This window comes from Nicotiana tabacum, chromosome 22 (genome assembly GCF_000715075.1).
Source record: "Nicotiana tabacum cultivar K326 chromosome 22, ASM71507v2, whole genome shotgun sequence".
Classification (NCBI taxonomy): domain Eukaryota; kingdom Viridiplantae; phylum Streptophyta; class Magnoliopsida; order Solanales; family Solanaceae; genus Nicotiana; species Nicotiana tabacum.
In genome coordinates this window covers 113,709,532-113,727,719 of record NC_134101.1, presented here as the reverse complement: position 1 = coordinate 113,727,719, position 18,188 = coordinate 113,709,532, and the positions used below count along the sequence as shown (strand labels likewise).

At 36.6% G+C, this 18,188-nt stretch overlaps 1 protein-coding gene across 5 annotated transcripts; it reads right to left on the bottom strand.

Moving 5' to 3' along the window:
- Positions 1 to 3,393: 3,393 nt before the first annotated feature.
- LOC107801829 (uncharacterized) lies at positions 3,394 to 9,046 on the bottom strand. Of its 5 annotated transcripts, XM_075244588.1 has the most exons (7): positions 8,763 to 9,044; positions 8,171 to 8,251; positions 6,973 to 7,177; positions 6,774 to 6,832; positions 4,889 to 6,661; positions 4,275 to 4,431; positions 3,394 to 4,188 (listed from the first exon to the last, which is right to left on the bottom strand). In XM_075244588.1, exons 3-7 carry the CDS (start codon positions 7,091 to 7,093, stop codon positions 3,539 to 3,541), a joined length of 2,760 nt encoding a protein of 919 aa, XP_075100689.1. In that variant the 5' UTR covers positions 7,094 to 7,177; positions 8,171 to 8,251; positions 8,763 to 9,044; the 3' UTR covers positions 3,394 to 3,538. The 5 variants fall into 5 exon arrangements, with proteins under 5 accessions (XP_075100689.1, XP_075100692.1, XP_016480717.2 ...); XM_075244591.1 differs by lacking the exon at positions 8,171 to 8,251 and having other exon boundaries at positions 4,889 to 6,658; positions 8,763 to 9,046; XM_016625231.2 differs by lacking the exon at positions 8,171 to 8,251 and having other exon boundaries at positions 8,763 to 9,043.
- Between the last annotated feature and the right edge of the window lie 9,142 nt (positions 9,047 to 18,188).

Sequence of the window (18,188 nt, the reverse complement as noted above, 5' to 3'; positions counted from 1 at the left end):
TAATTTATAATTCTCTTTTCTTAAGCGATGACATTAACATTGATATACCTTTGTCGAAGTGCTTAAAAAAGAAGGGGAAAAGGATTAAAAATGATGCACGATGTCGACTTTACTATGGTTGTACCATGACTTTACAATTATTTTTAACTCTGCTTATGAAAAATTCTGGGTCCGCCACTGTATTAGAGAGGGGCTATTCAATTTCTTGTTGTACTGCTTGAGCAAGAGTACCATGATTTGGAATTGTTGAGACCATCTCTGTATTAGCTGAAATTGTATGATTACTATCAGGCAGTAACACCATCCAATTCCGTTTTTCAGCTATATTTTCCCCCTGAAGAAAAGAATTGAATCTCTCCTGAGAGAAATATATCTCACTTTCAGAAAAAATAATATCCATAGCCACGTACAATCTTCTGATGGGAGGATGATAACATTTGTAGCCTTTCTTATGAGACAAATATCCAAGAAAGACACACCATAATGCACATGGATCAAGCTTGGTACATTTATCTTTAGGGAGATGAACAAAAACAACAAACCTAAAAACACGAGGTTCCAAGTTTAAATTAGATGTGATGTTAACCAAATTGGAGAGATACATTAAGGGAGTCTTAAAATAGAAAACACTACTAGGCACACAATTTATTAAATAAACAACATACAAAATAGCATCCCCAAGATGCAGGTTGCATATTAGCACCAAGCAAACATGCACAAGTGATTTCTAATATATGCCATTTTTTTCTCTCCGCCACGCCATTTTGCTGAGGTGTAAACAAGCATGTTGTTTCATGAATAATGCCATAATTTTGGAGATAATACTGCAAAACCTGATTAACAAATTCTCCACCATTGCCTGACCTAAGAACTTTTATTTTGGATAAAAATTGGGTTTGTATCATCTTATGGAATTAGCAAAAACATTCAAAAATTTATTCTTCATTAGATAAATTCATGTCATCCGACTAGAATCATCAACAAAGATTACAAACTAACCATATTCCGAGGAAGTAGAAACTAGAGAAGGACCCCGTACATCAGAGTGAATCAATGCAAAAGGTTCAGTCACCTTACTAGTACTCAAAGAATTTGAATACTTATTAACTAAGAGCAAAGTAATTAAAATGCAGTATAAAACAGAGCAAATGTTATGGACAAGATTTGAAAATTAGAGTTATGATTTTTCCTATTGTCGGAATCCTCCCCGCTACGTTTCCTATAAATTCGCCTAAGTATTCTCTACCGATCGTGAGTACTTTGGGTGCCGTAATTCTCTTCTGAATAACTACCACAATTTATTAGACGTATTCTTTCGAACTACGCTAGCTAGCACTAATTCACCTCACTAAGATCGCACCAAGGTTTCGTTATTCCTAATCCCACCTTTAAACCCCCCGTATTGATTTCTCACATACGTTAGGAGTGATGTTGTTCAACAATTACCTTAATATATACCCTTTTTCAAGCAATACACTGTAAATAGGCAACATCAATTGAGAGCTCTTCAATCAACCACAATGAAAACGTAGTTGAACAAGTAAAAAAAAAATCAAAGGCAAATAGGTTCCATCAAACCCTAGATTAGAAAGTTTAGCTACTCATAAATGTATCAACAATCATCATGATGTTCAAAGACACTAAACTACAAAGTAAGGAGATAAATGGTGGGAAACTCATTTTATTCTCGCTCCACAACGCTCCGTAGCCTTTTTCTTCTCCAAAATAGTGTCCCTCCTCCAAAATCCTGTAAAAAATATATTTAGAGTGTATTTATATGAACTAGGTAGGGTGAAGGTTCGTCCAATGCAATCCAAAATCAGATAGGAGAACTGGAGGGCGCGTCAGCGATTCGCGCCTTTGCCATACTTCATTGTTTTGCATCGTTGCTGTCTCATCTGGCGCGTCTGCCCTCGCTCGACGCACGGGCATAGATAAGCTCCCAACTTTGCTCCCTTACTTCTGTTTTGTGATAATTCTTCTTCTTTTACTCTATTTTCATCTGAACTCGTTCCTACACATAGAAACACGTAATGAGCATATTTCACTTTAAAAACCATGTAACTTCCCGCACTCACACAAGAAATAGTATGTAAACATACTCAAATACATGCACTTTCTATCGTTTGTCAGTGAACAATAAGTAAGTAGTACTTCAAGAAACTGAAGATGACAGACTTGCTCTGATTTTGATGATCATTTTAGCAAAAGTGGGTTTTGGAAATGGAGAAGGAGATTACTGAAAGGAGTTTGAGGGTTTGATCCATTTAATTTCCTGACTCTACCATGGATTTTGACCATTTCTTGACTCTGCCATGGATTTTGATAAAAATTCAATTTCTTGACACTGCCATGGATCTGGATCGCCACTATGCTGACTCCATTGAAGATTACACATACTGGGATGATATTTTGCTTTGGACGTGGCGTGAGATGATGAATATTATGAAGCGCACGAATAAGCAGACCTTTCTAAACTATGAGGAATTTTATACTTCTATTTCAATTTGACTTATGATTTTAATAGTTTAATGATTTAAAACCCCCCACATTATTGATACAAAAAGTGTAGCCCGGTGCAGTAAGCTCCTGCTATGCGCGGGGTCCGGGGAACGATCGGATCATAATGATCTATTGTACGCAGCCTTATACTATACTTCTACGAGAGACTGTTTCCATGGCTTGAACTCTACGTTATTAATACACATATTTTTATTTCATATTATATCCCACAAAAATAATATATGGATCATATAATTTACTGCATGTATTATACTACTACCTAAACGTTGCACTAGTTATATGAGCTATTTTTTATGCCACTAACCAAATATTGAATTTTCTTATGCGAGATTTTATGTAGGAATTAATTATTCTAAACTATTAAAAAGTTATATTTATCTCATGCTTGATTATGAGTATAACTAATACCGATATTAAAAGATGGTATTAGCGATAGCTAATCTCACATGATATCCTTATCTATCCTACAATTGAACCAATTTTGAAAATCTTTATCGAGGTATACAGAACGCATTCTTTTTCAAAATGGCTATATGCAACCCATTACTCAAATTTGGGAAGAAAAAAATTCCAATAACGTTTTCTAAGACAAAAATTAAATACACAAGTTGTTGAAAAAATTAATTTGTAGAAGTAAAACCAAAATATTTAATTCAAATTAGCAATTTAACGTCTGTTTATCATCACGAATTCGCATGGATAAAAACTAAAAAACTAACAATCTCTAATACATGAGTTAGACGCAAGCGAGATTTTAACGGATGAAATTGAGGATCGCCCGGTGCACTAAGCTCCCGGTATGTGCGTTGTCCGGGGAAGGGCCGAACTACAAGGTCTATTGTACACAGCGTTACATGGTAACAAACAAAGTAACAAACCAATAAATGAAATGTGGATTCTGGTAACATCACATCCAAAAGCTGCAGTCAGTTTCATTTCTCTTGTTCTATCTCAATGACTAACAGGATGAAAGAACCATACATGCAACAACAAACATACAAGAAGAATATGCATTCTAGAGTAGCAAGATGTCAGCAACTACTTCATCAATCAAAGAATTTAGCAACCGTTTCTCGATCTGTATTCCCAGTTCAAATGCTTCAACTTCAAAGTCCAGCCATCTACCAAAGTAACCACTCATGTCCTTGTCTACAAGTTCATCAACCATGCAGTTACCCATCCCACTCCACCCTGAAATTTCCCTATATACTTCTTCTGCTAGTTTCTCCTTGTTTCTGACCACCACGACACCTTTTACCCATGTATCATATCCACCATCCACGTATCGCTTACATCTTATGTCCAAGCATTCACTCACACAATCAAATACTACCTTTCGTCTTTGTTTTAGCTCATGTCCACGACCATTTACCTTTTCCAATTGATCAAAAAGTTGTGGATTGATGATCTCGCGAGACCCGCTCATTGCGAAATCCATGAACATCGACTCAATATTGCATACTATTTCCTTCGCATATTCCAGCTCCCAGCAGTTTGGTGATTTCCCAAGATCCATCATACGGAAATTTTTGAGATGCTCCTTTGCGCCACAAGTTGAAGAGGCAGAGTCTAACAAATCTACATCACCTTCAATCGAATGAAACTTTTTCAAAGAGCATATACCAAGCACTTCTTTAGCTTGTACTGATGAACTTTGCTTGCTAGCTGAAATTCATTAAACAATATTCAGATATTTCTAAAGTACCAGGGAGTTTTTTCTTGCATGAAAAAACTCGGTGTGTTGGTCTTACCTCCTGTATTGTTACTTTCTGCAGTATCTGAAGAGTTGCAACTTTCAGTAAGAAAAGAATGCTCAAGAACAGATATAGGACTTGGGAACCGACTGCCAAACACCTTCCTGCCTTCAAATTCACTGCTGCAACACTCACTCAGTTCCTCTTCCATTCCCTGATATCGTACCAGATTAGATGATCAAATTAATTTAAAGGTTTCCCATCTATTCTTTAAAGAGCTTTCTACAGATTATATAAAGAGAAATTCTTAAACAAATAAAGCAATACAATTAGCAAGAGCACATTGAATCAGGAAAGTTGGAGGGAATTACTTTCTGAAATTTTTAGTCAAAGATGTCTAAACCATACGATGTCAAATCCAACTCAGTTAAAAGCAGAGGAGGGAAAACAAAGATGTCAAAGACCACAGAACTTCAAATCATTAGAAGGCATAAAAGGACTAACAAGAAATGCAGGTTAAGATACAGTCATCTGAATGGTCTAACTAAATTTTCATACAAAAGGCACAACTGTAGAAAATATATTAATAGAGGTATCTGCAACCTACAAAGAAAGTGGCAAACTTAATGCAATAAAGATTCGAGTGTAAAACAGAATTCTGCAATACATACCTGATGCTTGTGCTGCCCAGTGATTCCCAGAGGACGAATAGAAGAAAATCCAGGTTTGCAGCGGCTGACTAAATCATCCACTTCCATGTCATCATGTTTCCCCTTACCATGCAACATGGTGGTCTTCGATAAGCCATTCAGATCCTGGAATATCGATGAGGAAAAACTGGATGATCCCTTTTTCTGGCGTGACGACTCAACTACATAAGATAATTCTCTTAACTTTTGATCCAAAAGAGTGCTCAAATCATCAGCAGCACTCAAGTTATGCCCAAAAGAAGACTTAAAACTATTCATACTATCTGAGCTGAGCTGCATCTTTTTACTTCGAAAATCCGTGCTATACTCATGACTTGTCCCCTGTGCTTCTCTTGAGGGCTCGGGGCTGGGTACTGATCGTGTCAGGGGTGCATTGAATGTAAAGGAAATAACGTCTGTTCCTTCCCCTTTTCTCTTATCACCCCAGCTCATTTCCCTATCCGTGAATATGCAAGACTGGATCAGTTTTCCACTTTTATGAGTAGACGTGCTCCCAGCAGCCTGATTTTTCTCATATTGGATATCACCGTCACTAGGCCGCTTCTTACGTGTGACACTTTTTGTACAAGAATATGTTTCTTCCTTTCTATCACCTGCCTGTCTGTTCAACCTCCTGGAACTGACTTTGGAGTTTTCAGTCATTTTATTTGAACTCTTGTGTCGCGCAAAGGAAGAATCCTCGCTAAGTGTACGTTTTCCTTGGGAGTTGGAAAGAAATGTCTTTGAAGGTGCCTTCCCCCTATCAGCTATGCTATTTTGTTTTTGATTATTCTGCCGCAAAACACTTGAAATATTATGTACAGATGGTTTCTTGTGTGTGTTCTTTTCTGTGCTAGGTTGGCTTGTAAACAATTGGTTTGAAATGACTTTACTTGGTTCTTTCTGGCCAAGTACGCTTCTGCTGCTGCCTGTATTTAGGCCCTCTCTTTTCTGGACATTAGCTTTTGCTTGCAGGGCTAGGGAAATAGACTTTCCTTTAGTTTTGCCTCCAACAAAAGATTCATCAGGATCTGAGAGATCTTTCTGCTTGGTTGTATCTGCCAATCCGTTCCAGCTCTTATTCATGGATTGCCCTTTAAGGTACTTAGAAGCATTTGACTCAGCTGGCCTTCGAGAAGCTTCAGCAATCTTGGTTACTTTTTGAGAAGCTTCGACCCTTTCTTTTAAATCTTTTACCTTCAAGGGAAGTGAAGAAGATCCAATTAGGGACAATTTTGCTTTCGATGTAGCTTGAGGTCCTGGCTCAAGAATTCTGGCAGCTGCTTCCATTATGTGAGCTGCATTCTGAGGTGGGATTGAATTGGCACTTTTGATAGGGGATAGAAGCTTATAATGAGTGATTGGGATTGATTTAGCTGACTTAGGAGGCAAAATCTCCGTTTGAAACTTCTCAATTGGCCTGCTGATTATCTTCTGTTGCTTTGGCTCCAATGAGCTCCTGTCTAGGGTCTCCATCTTCTCATGAAAGTTGCTGGAATATACTGATTGAAAATTTTGATGGTATTCGAGGTTTCTCGAAAGGCAAGGAGCACTTCGTAGGGATTCACAATCTAAAAATGGAGTTGAGTAAGGCTCTGAAACGTTAGAGGTTGGCATGCAATCCAATCCCATAAGTCTTGCAACGACACCTGCAGGCTTGATACCATAATATTCCTCATCAGTCACCGACGAGGCACAACTATAATCACTGCTTCCTTTGATACTGGATGCTGCTGTAGTATCATCCTCATTCTTCTGCATACGAAAAATAGTTTCAATTGAAAAGTACAGCAACAAGAAAATATGTCTCCACCAATCCAAGTCGGTGGAAAAAGAAAAGATGAGAAAGATTGAGTAGACAACTGACCAGATGAACCCGAGTCATAGGTAAGGTCCCATCACATCTCTTCTTCTGTTTGGATTGCTCTGAAAAAAGCATAGAAATTATGCTCGTTCAGCAATTATAACATTTAACAGCATGGTTTTCTTGAAGTTCTACCACTACAGACATGCACATGGAAGAATCAGTAGTTCAAACCATTGCTCATAGACAATTTAGTGTTTACCTGGTATATCAGACTTGCTAGAGAACAACTTCTTCCGTGATTTTGCGTTCCAATCAAATAACTGCAGGAAGCCACCAACATAACTTCCTCCACTCTTGGAACCGTGTTTCTCAGCGCCCATATTCAACCGCAGATCTCAAGCTCTCTTCAAATTTTGCAAACTGAAAAAACAGATATTACAGCAAGCATTGTTTCCCAAGCTCACCTGCAAATAATTTTAGATTCAAGAGATGCTCTTTAAAACAAACATCAAGGGTGAGGAAGACGTAGAGTAGAAATTTTCTTTAGAGATTTATAACTTGTGAAAGTCAGTACATGGAAATGGAGGGGATATGGTCAACCAATTTTGTCCACTAAATTTGCTCAATCCCCTCTTTCCCTTAAAATTGAAAACTATCCTCCTTCAAGAATTCAAATGAGCATTAAAACTACTTTGTATCAACCAAATCTTGGTATATATATTTCCAGCAAATTTCTCCATTTTTAAAAATTCCAATCTTTTGATCATTTTTTTCTTGATAACCATTTCAAATTTCCTTTTCTTGAAATCAGCTCTAATAACATAATACCAGAAATCCATAGTCTTAATTAGCTCATTAAATCGTTGCAAAATCAATTTACATTGCAGCTCAAGCAGACACATACCTGATTTTGGATTTCCTAAATCATTCCAATGCCATCCCTTTGACTTAAAGACTAAAGTTACCCTCAAACAAAGCCTTAAAATCTAGTGCTTTCAAACAGAAAATATGAATTCAGAGTATTCAAGAATTCAAATGAGCATTAAAACTACTTTGTATCAACCAAATCTTGGTATATATATTTCCAGCAAATTTCTCCATTTTTAAAAATTCCAATCTTTTGATCATTTTTTTCTTGATAACCATTTCAAATTTCCTTTTCTTGAAATCAGCTCTAATAACATAATACCAGAAATCCATAGTCTTAATTAGCTCATTAAATCGTTGCAAAATCAATTTACATTGCAGCTCAAGCAGACACATACCTGATTTTGGATTTCCTAAATCATTCCAATGCCATCCCTTTGCCTTAAAGACTAAAGTTACCCTCAAACAAAGCCTTAAAATCTAGTGCTTTCAAACAGAAAATATGAACTCAGAGTATCAATACTACCTCCCCCCCCCCCGGTTATCTAGAAAACTCCAAACCGAATCATATATTAAAAAATATTCTCAACTGGTGAAATTGGTTTTGCCCCTTTCCTTTTGAATTCGACAACATGATCAAAAGCTCTTAACTATAATTGAGCTAACAAAATCTGCAAAGATAACAAATTAAAGACATTCAAGTTCAACCCCGTGAATGATCAAACAAAATCATAGCAAAGAATTAAGCATTCCCATACTAAAAAAAAGGTTAAAAAAAAAACCTACTATCATACCAATGAGAAGCTAAACAAAATAAACCCAAATACTAAAAATACTGACCCTGAGTAAATCAAGACTCATTAAATCTCATGCTTATAAATAAAAGGTGAATGATCAAACATAGCATAGTACGAAATGAAGCACTCTCCAATGCAACAGTCATACGAACTGAACAATAAAATCACCTTTAAGAAACTAAACAAAACAAACCCAAAATTTAAATTTTTTTTTTTTTGAAAAAACCTATGTGGCTCCGAAGAAATTCGAACTGATTAAAGCTCCTGCTTTTTTAATTTCCCAAGAATTATCAAGCATAAACATACTAAAAAGATCAATTTTTCACATATACTAATCATACAAAGTGAAGAAAACAAACCCAAATATGGATTAATAAAAACTTACACGACAGAGAAAAATCAAGACTTGCTAAAGCACCAGCTTTTCAATTCTTGTGGATATATTTGGTATAGAAAAAACTATAGCACTGAAGAGACGAGTGAGGTTGTGGTTTGGGGGGGGGAGGGGAGAATGAAAGCTGTAATGTTGATTGGTCTGAAACAGAGCATTAAATGAGGAAGACTGAGAAAAAAATTAAATTTTTGAAAAAAGTGAAAATGGGATTGTTTAAATATTCGAAAGAAGAAAATAATTAATGGTTTCTCCACAAAAGGTTAAAAAGGTTCTAACGTCTCTTTTGTGAAGAGGGAGGGATTTCAAATTCTCTCAACGGGAGGGCGCTCCGATTCCCTGCTTCGAGGTCCACCTTTTGCACTTTGAGGAACCAATTGATTCGCTGATAGATTGGCGATTAACGGAGTACTAAAATTAAGTCAACGACAAAAACTTGCAAACCCGAGAGATGCTTTAAAACATTTACATCTCTTTCGATTAGGGTGATGGACTAAAAAATTTCCGTAATTAATTCCTTTACATTTTTGCTCACGATACGGAAGATGTTAATTTAAACTGTAATACTAGATCTTAAATTTCAGTAGCCAAAACTGTTTCCGTTAGTTTCTCATACCTTAATAAAGGGATTGTTTGGTACAAGAGATAAGAATAATAATTTCGAAATAAGATTTGAAATTGTGTTTATCACAGGTTTAGTTATAAGTCTTAGCAAATCCTGTAACATCCCGTAAAAATTTGGCTTAGGTATGAATGAGTTAAAGGAGTAGTAAGGATATATTTTGAACATGTGAAGTCCCATCGGGATGATTATGCGTGAAAATAGTTGTTTCAAAATCAAGATGGAAAGTGAGGTGCATAAGATTTGGCAAAATCGACTAAGTTTGCAGAAGGTATATCTTCCAGCAGGTTTTAGTAAAAATGTGTAAGGAATCTGGAAAAACTCAAAGCATGAAAGTTGTAGGCCTTTGAAATAGCTTTCTAACGATATATTATGGAGCCCAAACGGAGCTCTGTGCAAACAGTTACACCCATTTTACAGAATGGTATGCAACTACCGCGGTCCTGCCGCATTTTACCGCGACCGCGGTGGCGAGGCAGTGTTCCAGCGATTTGCCGCAGTGGGGACCACGGCTGCGCCAACCGTGACGCGGTGGACGACTTGGGAAGTCATTTTTTAGCCCTATTTCGTCCCCCACAGCCCCAAAACATAAAAACTTGCTCTACAAAGGAAAACTCTCAAAAACCTAACTCCTCAAGGGTCCCTCCACCATCCAAGGTAAGTTCTAATGGTGATTCTAAGTTAATTTTAATTTTCCAACATCTTATTAACATGGATAAACCCTCCATATCATTAGATATTCGATTTGGGACACCATTGTTGAGAGAAGAAACTCTAGAACTCGAATTCAAGAAGATTGAACGTCAAAAAGGTAATATCTTCACCCTCAAGTTGATTCTATCATTGAATTAATGATTATAAACTCTATTTCGTGAGATATGAGTTGATGGGTTTGATAGAAAAGCATGAACGGTGATAGGTTTGGGTTGTTAATAGGTTATTATTGGTTATAGGAGTTGATTACCTTATACGTGATAAAGAATAATGTTGATATATGAGTTGATGTGTTTGATAGAAAAGCATGAACGGTGATAGATTTGGGTTGTTGATAGGTTATTATTGGTTATGGGTGTTGATTACCTTATAGGTGATAAAGAATAATATTGTTTATAACCATTTGAGACTTTAGAATTTATCTAATAGCAAGAGAATGGGTTATTGGGTGAAGAAACACCATTAATAAGGGCTATGAAGCTTTATGCCACCGACTGTTTGATAAAATGCCTAAGTGACCAAAACATGACTATTGTTGTTAATTTGGAATCCCTTTGACTTGTACTGATATAGATTAAAGTTGAAAGGGTTGGTGAATGTTGTATTATGCTCAAGGGCAGGAAGTTAAGGTATGTGAGGCTAACTCTCTATGTTTGGGAATGTTAATGATTCTCCCTATATTACGTTTCTTTTACGACGTATCAATTGCCTCAGAAATATAGATAAGCCTAGTTCCTTGAATAGTTGTAGAACTTCTATTCTCTAGCTTCGTAACTCGTTCATGACTTTCATTCTGAATGTTGTGAGCTCAGTTCGTATTCAATATAAACTTGGGCTTGATGTCCCTAAGTCTCGGTATAGCTTACTCAGTATGTCATAAACAGTTGAAGTTTCAGTATTCATAACCAATTCAAGAATACATGTCTCATTCTAGTCCTATTCAGTATTCTAGTATTATGTAACTTAGTATGATTCAGTATTCCAGTATAATGTAACCCAGTATGATCCAGTATTCCAGTATCATGTAACTAAGCGTGATTCAGTATTTCACTATTATGTATTGCAGTATGATTTTCAATTCCTAATTTTAAATCCCTGAATGTCCAATACCTATATTTAGGCCTGGGGCCACAATTAATGCTTTATACATCTTTGGGCCTGAGGCTGCAGTTTATGCTTTATGCATTTTGGATCCGAGGTCGCAGTTATGTATACGTATACTTGGGCCCGAGGCCGCAGTTTAATATTCAGATAAACGGGTTATTCATCATTCAGAAGAGGGAGTATTCATATCCTTACTTCCTTTGTTCAGTTCAGTTATTAAGTATCATTTCATTTATTAGTTATCATTTCAGTGATCAATTATCAATTCTCAGTTATCAGCTTACTTTCAGCTTCAGCACTTATAATTCTTTCTTTCAGTTGCTTTACATACCAGTACAATTCAAATGTACTGACGTCCCTTTTGCCCGAGGCCTGCATCTCACGATGCAAGTAATGATTTAGAGCGCTAGGATTCTCGTACCAGCTATTTGGTGATCCCCAGTTCTTTCGAGGCATTATCATTACTACAGTCTTCAGTATTCACATATAGTCAGTGTTTTCAGTACTCAAATAGAGGCTTCATAGACTAGAGTAACAGTTAGACAAAATCACGGGCTTTTCATATTAAGCTATGTTGGCTACAAATATGTTTCAGAATTGTATTAGTATTTCCGCACTTTGATTTATATCATCCAGACTTTCAGTATATTAGCATGTGTTAGTTTATCTTCCGCATTCAGTATGTTATAATACCATATGTTGATTCAGCCAGCGAGTTGGTTCGCTCGGTCACATGTAGTTAGGCACCGAGTGTCGTGTTACGTCCAGGCCCAGGTTCGGGGCGTGACAAAGCTTGGTATCAGAGCACCAGGTTCAAGAGTCCTAGAGAGTCTATGAAGCCGTGTTCAGTGGAGTTTCCTTTATATGTATGTGCCGGCCACTCATATAAATAGTTAACTACCAAGACATCCAGGATCGTCTCATTTCTTTCTACTAGATCGTGCCATGAATCTTAGAGCAATAGGTAACCTTTTCTTCCTATTGAATTCCAAACGTATTGGATGCCCAAGCGACGCGCAGGAGAAACCTAAAGTCTTAGAGAGGATAATTGCCCATTGAGGTTTAATTATGGAGTACAGGTTGGTAAATACGAGACTTTAGAGGATGTAAAAAGTGGGATGCAATGGATAGTGTTACATATTAGAGCATAACCTTATCAGAAAGTACAAAAACAGTTATCATGTCTTATGGTTATCAGTTTACCTCAGTTACCAGTTATACAGTCTTTCAGTTAGCAAGTTTATGGTTATTCAGTACGCCAGTATTCAGTTATATGTTTACCAGATATCCAATTTTCAATGTATCAAAATTCTGGTGACGAGTGAGTAATACAGTGATGCCTATGGGTTCTCAAAGAAAATGTAAGTAAAAGTGGTTATAGATAAATCTTCGCATATTTTAGGTCCGGATTAAGACCTAAGAATCGCCGGATGGTGCAGTAAGTGATTTATCAGATGATGGTATACTCTGAAGGATAAGTTTGTGTATGGTAATCGTATATGTTTTACCTCAGAGAACTATTTCTTTTAATTTGGGAAATGGAGCCACAAGTTGGATGATGATAGTTGCGATGTCATACCCTAGCATTGGTCATTATAGTTTTGGACAGAAAAGAGCCTAAGGGTAAAATACCTAGGAGTCAGAAACGTTTGTTATTACCAAAGATGTGATTTTGTACAATTCATGCAAATGACTAGAAGATATGATGTATGAAATGAGAACCAAGAGCAGCCAGTAGTGAATTTCAGGGAATGATTTTAAGTTGTTCATATTTATTCAAATCAGAACTAGAAAGTACCATGTTAGTGAATTTATATATGAAGTGGCTATTATTGTGAGATAAAAGATATGACAGTTCCCCTTAATGTGACTATGTGTTTAGGTTGGAGGTTTATAATCTGATATGATTTTGAAGTGTATAGAAAGTTTGGGGTTAGATATTCCAATTTTGTTTAAGACAGATAAACTTTCCCTAAGTGCGATCTATGTGCATAATTCAAAAAGAATGATAGTGCATGACAAAAGAATATGGTCAGATGATGAGGGAAGTTAGGAGTAACCTTATTCTTCATTTTAGTTATTCAAAGCAGGGGAAGAAAATATGATGCTAGCATGTGGTTAGAAAAAGAATATTAAGTAAGTGTTGAGTAGATACAACAAATTAGCAATTTTGCTAGAGCTAGTAGAGGTACAATTTGATTCACTTAGCCAGGTTATCTCTAGTGATGGATGACAGTTTGAAATACCGAACGAATGTATTAGAACCCAAAGAGTATAAGTTAAACTCGAAGTACAATGGCAGTGGAAAAAAAATCAGCTAGACAGTGAGAGAGAAAACTATAGAAGAATAGCCTTTAGGAATTTTCGTAATATGGTTTCTCCAGGATTGACAGTGTGAGTAGAGTTAAATCATTAAGATTGTGTATGATAGTTGTGAATACATTAACTTTCCGTTAAGTGAATAATTTTGTTTTTCCTAGTAAGAAAGATTTCTCAAAAGTATGTTAGAAGATGAGTCGTCATTGACGTAGAGTGCAAAGAATTGCAGAAAATAAGGAAAGTTATTTGGATCCCAACAAAAAGGAAAAGGATCCACAAGTATAAGACCTTTGGTCTAAGGGGTGATGTGAAAACCATTAGTAAGTCCAGATGGAGATTTGAAACTCGAATAGTTAGCATGGGATATGAAAAGAAAATCAGTTCGGTAATGAGGGAAAATTGTATAATTACCACATGGATTATCGCTAGCATGTGTAAGAAAAACAAAGTGAGTAGAATGATCACCGAGCTTATTTATTGATGATAAAGTGATCACAGAAAAGCTATAAAATCATGCCCAGTTATGTATCACAAGGGTAATGCCATCACATGAGACTTCGGAGTATAGACTTAGCTCACAACAATTCTATAAGTGTTTTCAGGAAGTGCTTAAGAAGATAATCAAGTGTGGAAGTATAACTCATGATCGAGGTAGATAAGACAACTCTGGTGAAAGAAGTTCACCGCTTAGCCTAGCTAGTAGTTCAATTTGCGTACTCCAAAGATAGTAGAGTTGTTGTCTAGAATATGACTTGTCCTCCCCCCCCCTAGTAGGCGAAGTGAAGAAGAAATAGCTGATGATCCCTACTTGTTGTAGCAGAAAGAGGGGATTCACAGTCATAAAATGATAGCTTTGGAATAAGGGGAAGATGATAGTGCTTTGAGGTACCACGACAGATTGTGTGTTCCAAACATAGATGGACTTAAAGAGGGAAGATCATGCTAGAAGCCCAGAATTTTAGGTAATCTATTTACTCAGGTACCACAAATATGTATCATGGTCTTAAGGAGATTTATTGGTGGAATGACATGAAAAGGACATTGCAAACTTTATGGACAAGTATCCGAATTATCAGTAAGTGAAAGCCGAGCAGCAGAAAACCCAGTGTTTTATCACAGAATACATATATTTTGAGTGGAGATGGTAAATATGAAATTTATAAACGGGATTATCTTTCTCATTTTAAAAGCATGATTTGATTGGATGATTGTAAATCGACTTACCAGGTCAACACATTTCTTGCCAGTAAAGACTACAGATTCAATAGAAGATTATACCAAGTTATACATTCAGGAAATCGTCTAATTGCATGGGACTCCGTGGTCCATCATTTGGGACTGTGGTGCTCAGTTTAAAATGAACATTTAGAAGTTCTTTCAGAAATGATTAGGCACACGTTTTTCATCCTCAAAAAGATGGCCAGGTAGAGCGCATTGTTCAAACAATTGAGGATATTTCCTTGATGTTAAAAGTAATTGGGATGATCACATACCTCTTATTGGCCTTGCTAATAATAACCTACCATTCTAGTATCAAGATGGCACTGTACGAAGCTATGTGTGGGGGAAGGTGTAGATCACCAATTGGCTGGTTCAAAGTTGGAGAAGTGGAGTTGTTAGGACCTTATTTGGTCTATCAGACTATAGAGAAAGTTAATTTGATTCAAGAGCGTTTGAAGAAAACTCAGAGCTGCCAAAATGTCTTATTCAAGCGTGCGACATAGAGACCTAGAGTTTCAAGTTGATGATTGGGTGTTTTTGAAAGTTTCACCTATGAAAGGCATTATGAGATTTGAGAAGAAGGGAAAGAATATTCCCTACTATATTAGGCCATATAGAATCTTGCGAAGGATTGGTCAATTAGCTTATGAGTTGGAGTTGCCACCAGAATTAGTGGTGGTACAACTAGTATTTCGCGTGTAATGTTATAACATTCAAGTTTCCAGCACTCAAATACTCATGTCAGTTCAGTACTCAAATATTCATGTCAATTCAGTACTCAGATACTCATGCCAGTTCAGTACTCAGATACACATATTAGTTCAATACTCAGATATTCAAGTCTGTTCAATACTCAGCTACTCATGTCAGTCCAATACTTAGATATTCATGCCGGCTTAGTACTGTGATATTGATGTTAGTTCAATTCTCAAATATTCGTGCCAGTTCAATATTTAGATATCCATGTTAGTTCAGTATTCACGTATTCATGGCAGATCAATATTCAGTCAATACAGTTCAGTAATAATGTATTCATTATGTTTAGTATGCAAGTGTTGATGAAAGTTCATGGTTGCACCAGACCCGTTTAAGATCCGGAGTTAGCAGAAGTTACAGTCAAGACAATCATTCGAGGACGAATGATCCCAAGAGGGAGATAATGTCACACCCCGTAAAAATTTAGCTTAGGTATGAATGAGTTAAAGGAGTAGTAAGTATATATTTTGAACATGTGAAGTCCCATCGGGATGATTATAGGTGAAAATAGTTGTTTCAAAATCAATATGGAAAGTGAGGTGCATAAGATTTGGCAAAATCGACTAAGTTTGCAGAAGGTCTATTTTCCAGTAGGTTTTAGTGAAACTGTGTAAAGAATCTGGAAAAACGCAAAGTATTAAAGTTGTAGGCCTTTGAAATATCTTTACAACGATATATTATGGAGCCCAAACGGAGCTCTGTGCAAAATGTTATGCCCATTTTACAGAATGGTATGCAACTACCACGGGCCTGCCGCGTTTTACCGTGACCGCGGTGGCGAGGCAGTGTTCCAACGATTTACCGCAGTCGAGACCGCGGTTGCACCAACCGGGACACGGTGGACGACTTGGGAAGTCGTTGTTTAGCCCTATTTCGTCTCCCACAGCCCCAAAACATAAAAACTTGCTCTACAAAGGAAAACTCTCAAAAACCTAACTCCTTAAGGGTCCCTCCACCATCCAAGGTAAGTTCTAATGGTGATTCTAAGTTAATTTTAATTTTCCAACATCTTATTAACATGGGTAAACCCTCCATATCATTAGATATTCGATTTGGGACACCATTGTTGAGAGAAAAAACCCTAGAACTCGAATTCAAGAAGATTGAATGTCAAAAAAGTAATATTTTCACCCTCAAGTTGATTCTATCATTGAATTAATGTTTATAGATTCTATTTCATGAGATATGAGTTGATGGGTTTGATAGAAAATCATGAACGGTGATAGGTTTGGGTTGTTGATAGGTTATTATTGGTTATGGGTATTGATTACCTTATAAGTGATAAAGAATAATGTTGTTTATAACCATTTGAGACTTTAGAATTTATCTAAGAGCAAGAGAATGGGTTATTAGTGTAGAAACACCATTAATAAGGGCTATGAACCTTTATGCCACCGAGTGTTTGATAAAATGCCTAAGTGACCAAAACATGACTATTGTTGCTAATTTGGAATCCCTTTGACTTGTACTGATATAGATTAAAGTTGAAATGGTTGATGAATGTTGTATTATGATCAAGAGCAGAAAGTTAAGGTATGTGAGGCTAACTCTCTATGTTTGGGAATGTTAATGATTCTCCCTACATTACGTTTCTTTTTCGACGTATCAATTGCCTCAGAAATATAGTTAAGCCTAGTTCTTTGAATAGTTGTAGAACTTCTATTCTCTAGCTTTGCAACTCTGTCATGACTTTCATTCTGAACGTTGTGAGCTCAATTCGTATTCAATATAGACTTGGGCTTGGTGTCCCTAAGTCTTAGTATAGCTTACTCAGTATGTCATAAACAGTTGAAGTTTCAGTGTTCATAACCAGTTCAAGAATACATGTCTTATTCTAGTCCTATTCAGTATTCCAGTATTATGTAACTCAGTATGATTCAGTATTCCAGTATAATGTAACTCAGTGTGATCCAGTATTCCAGTGTCATGTAACTCAGCGTGATTCAGTATTTCACTATTATGTATTGCAGTATGATTCTCAATTCTTAATTTTAAATCCCTCAATGTCGAACACCTGTATTTGGGCCTGAGGCCGCAATTAATGCTTTATACATCTTTGGGCCTGAGGCCGCAGTTTATGCTTTATGCATTTTGGACCTGAGGTCGCAGTTACGTATACATATACTTGGGCCCGAGGCCGCAGTTTGTGCACATATATATATTGGGCCTGAGGCCCCAGTTTAATATTCAGATAAACAGGTTGTTCATCATTCAGAAGAGGGAGTATTCATATCCTTACTTTCTTTGTTCAGTTCAGTTATTAGGTATCATTTCATTTATTAGTTATCATTTCAGTGATCAATTATCAATTCTCAGTTATCAGCTTAGTTTTAGTTTCAGCATTTATAATTCTTTCTTTCAGTTTCTTTACATACCAGTACAATTCAAATGTACTGACGTCCCTTTTGCCTGGGGCCTGCATCTCACGATGCAGGTAATGATTTACAGTTGATGATTCAGAGCGCTAGGATTCTCGTACCAGCTATTTGGTGATCCCAGTTCTTTCGGGGCATTATCATTACTACAGTCTTCAGTATTCACATATAGTCAGTGTTTTCAGTACTCAAATAGAGGCTTCATAGACTAGAGTAACAGTTAGACAAAGTCACGAGCTTTTCATATTAAGCTATGTTGGCTACAAATATGTTTCAGAATTGTGTTAGCTTTTCTGCACTTTGATTTAT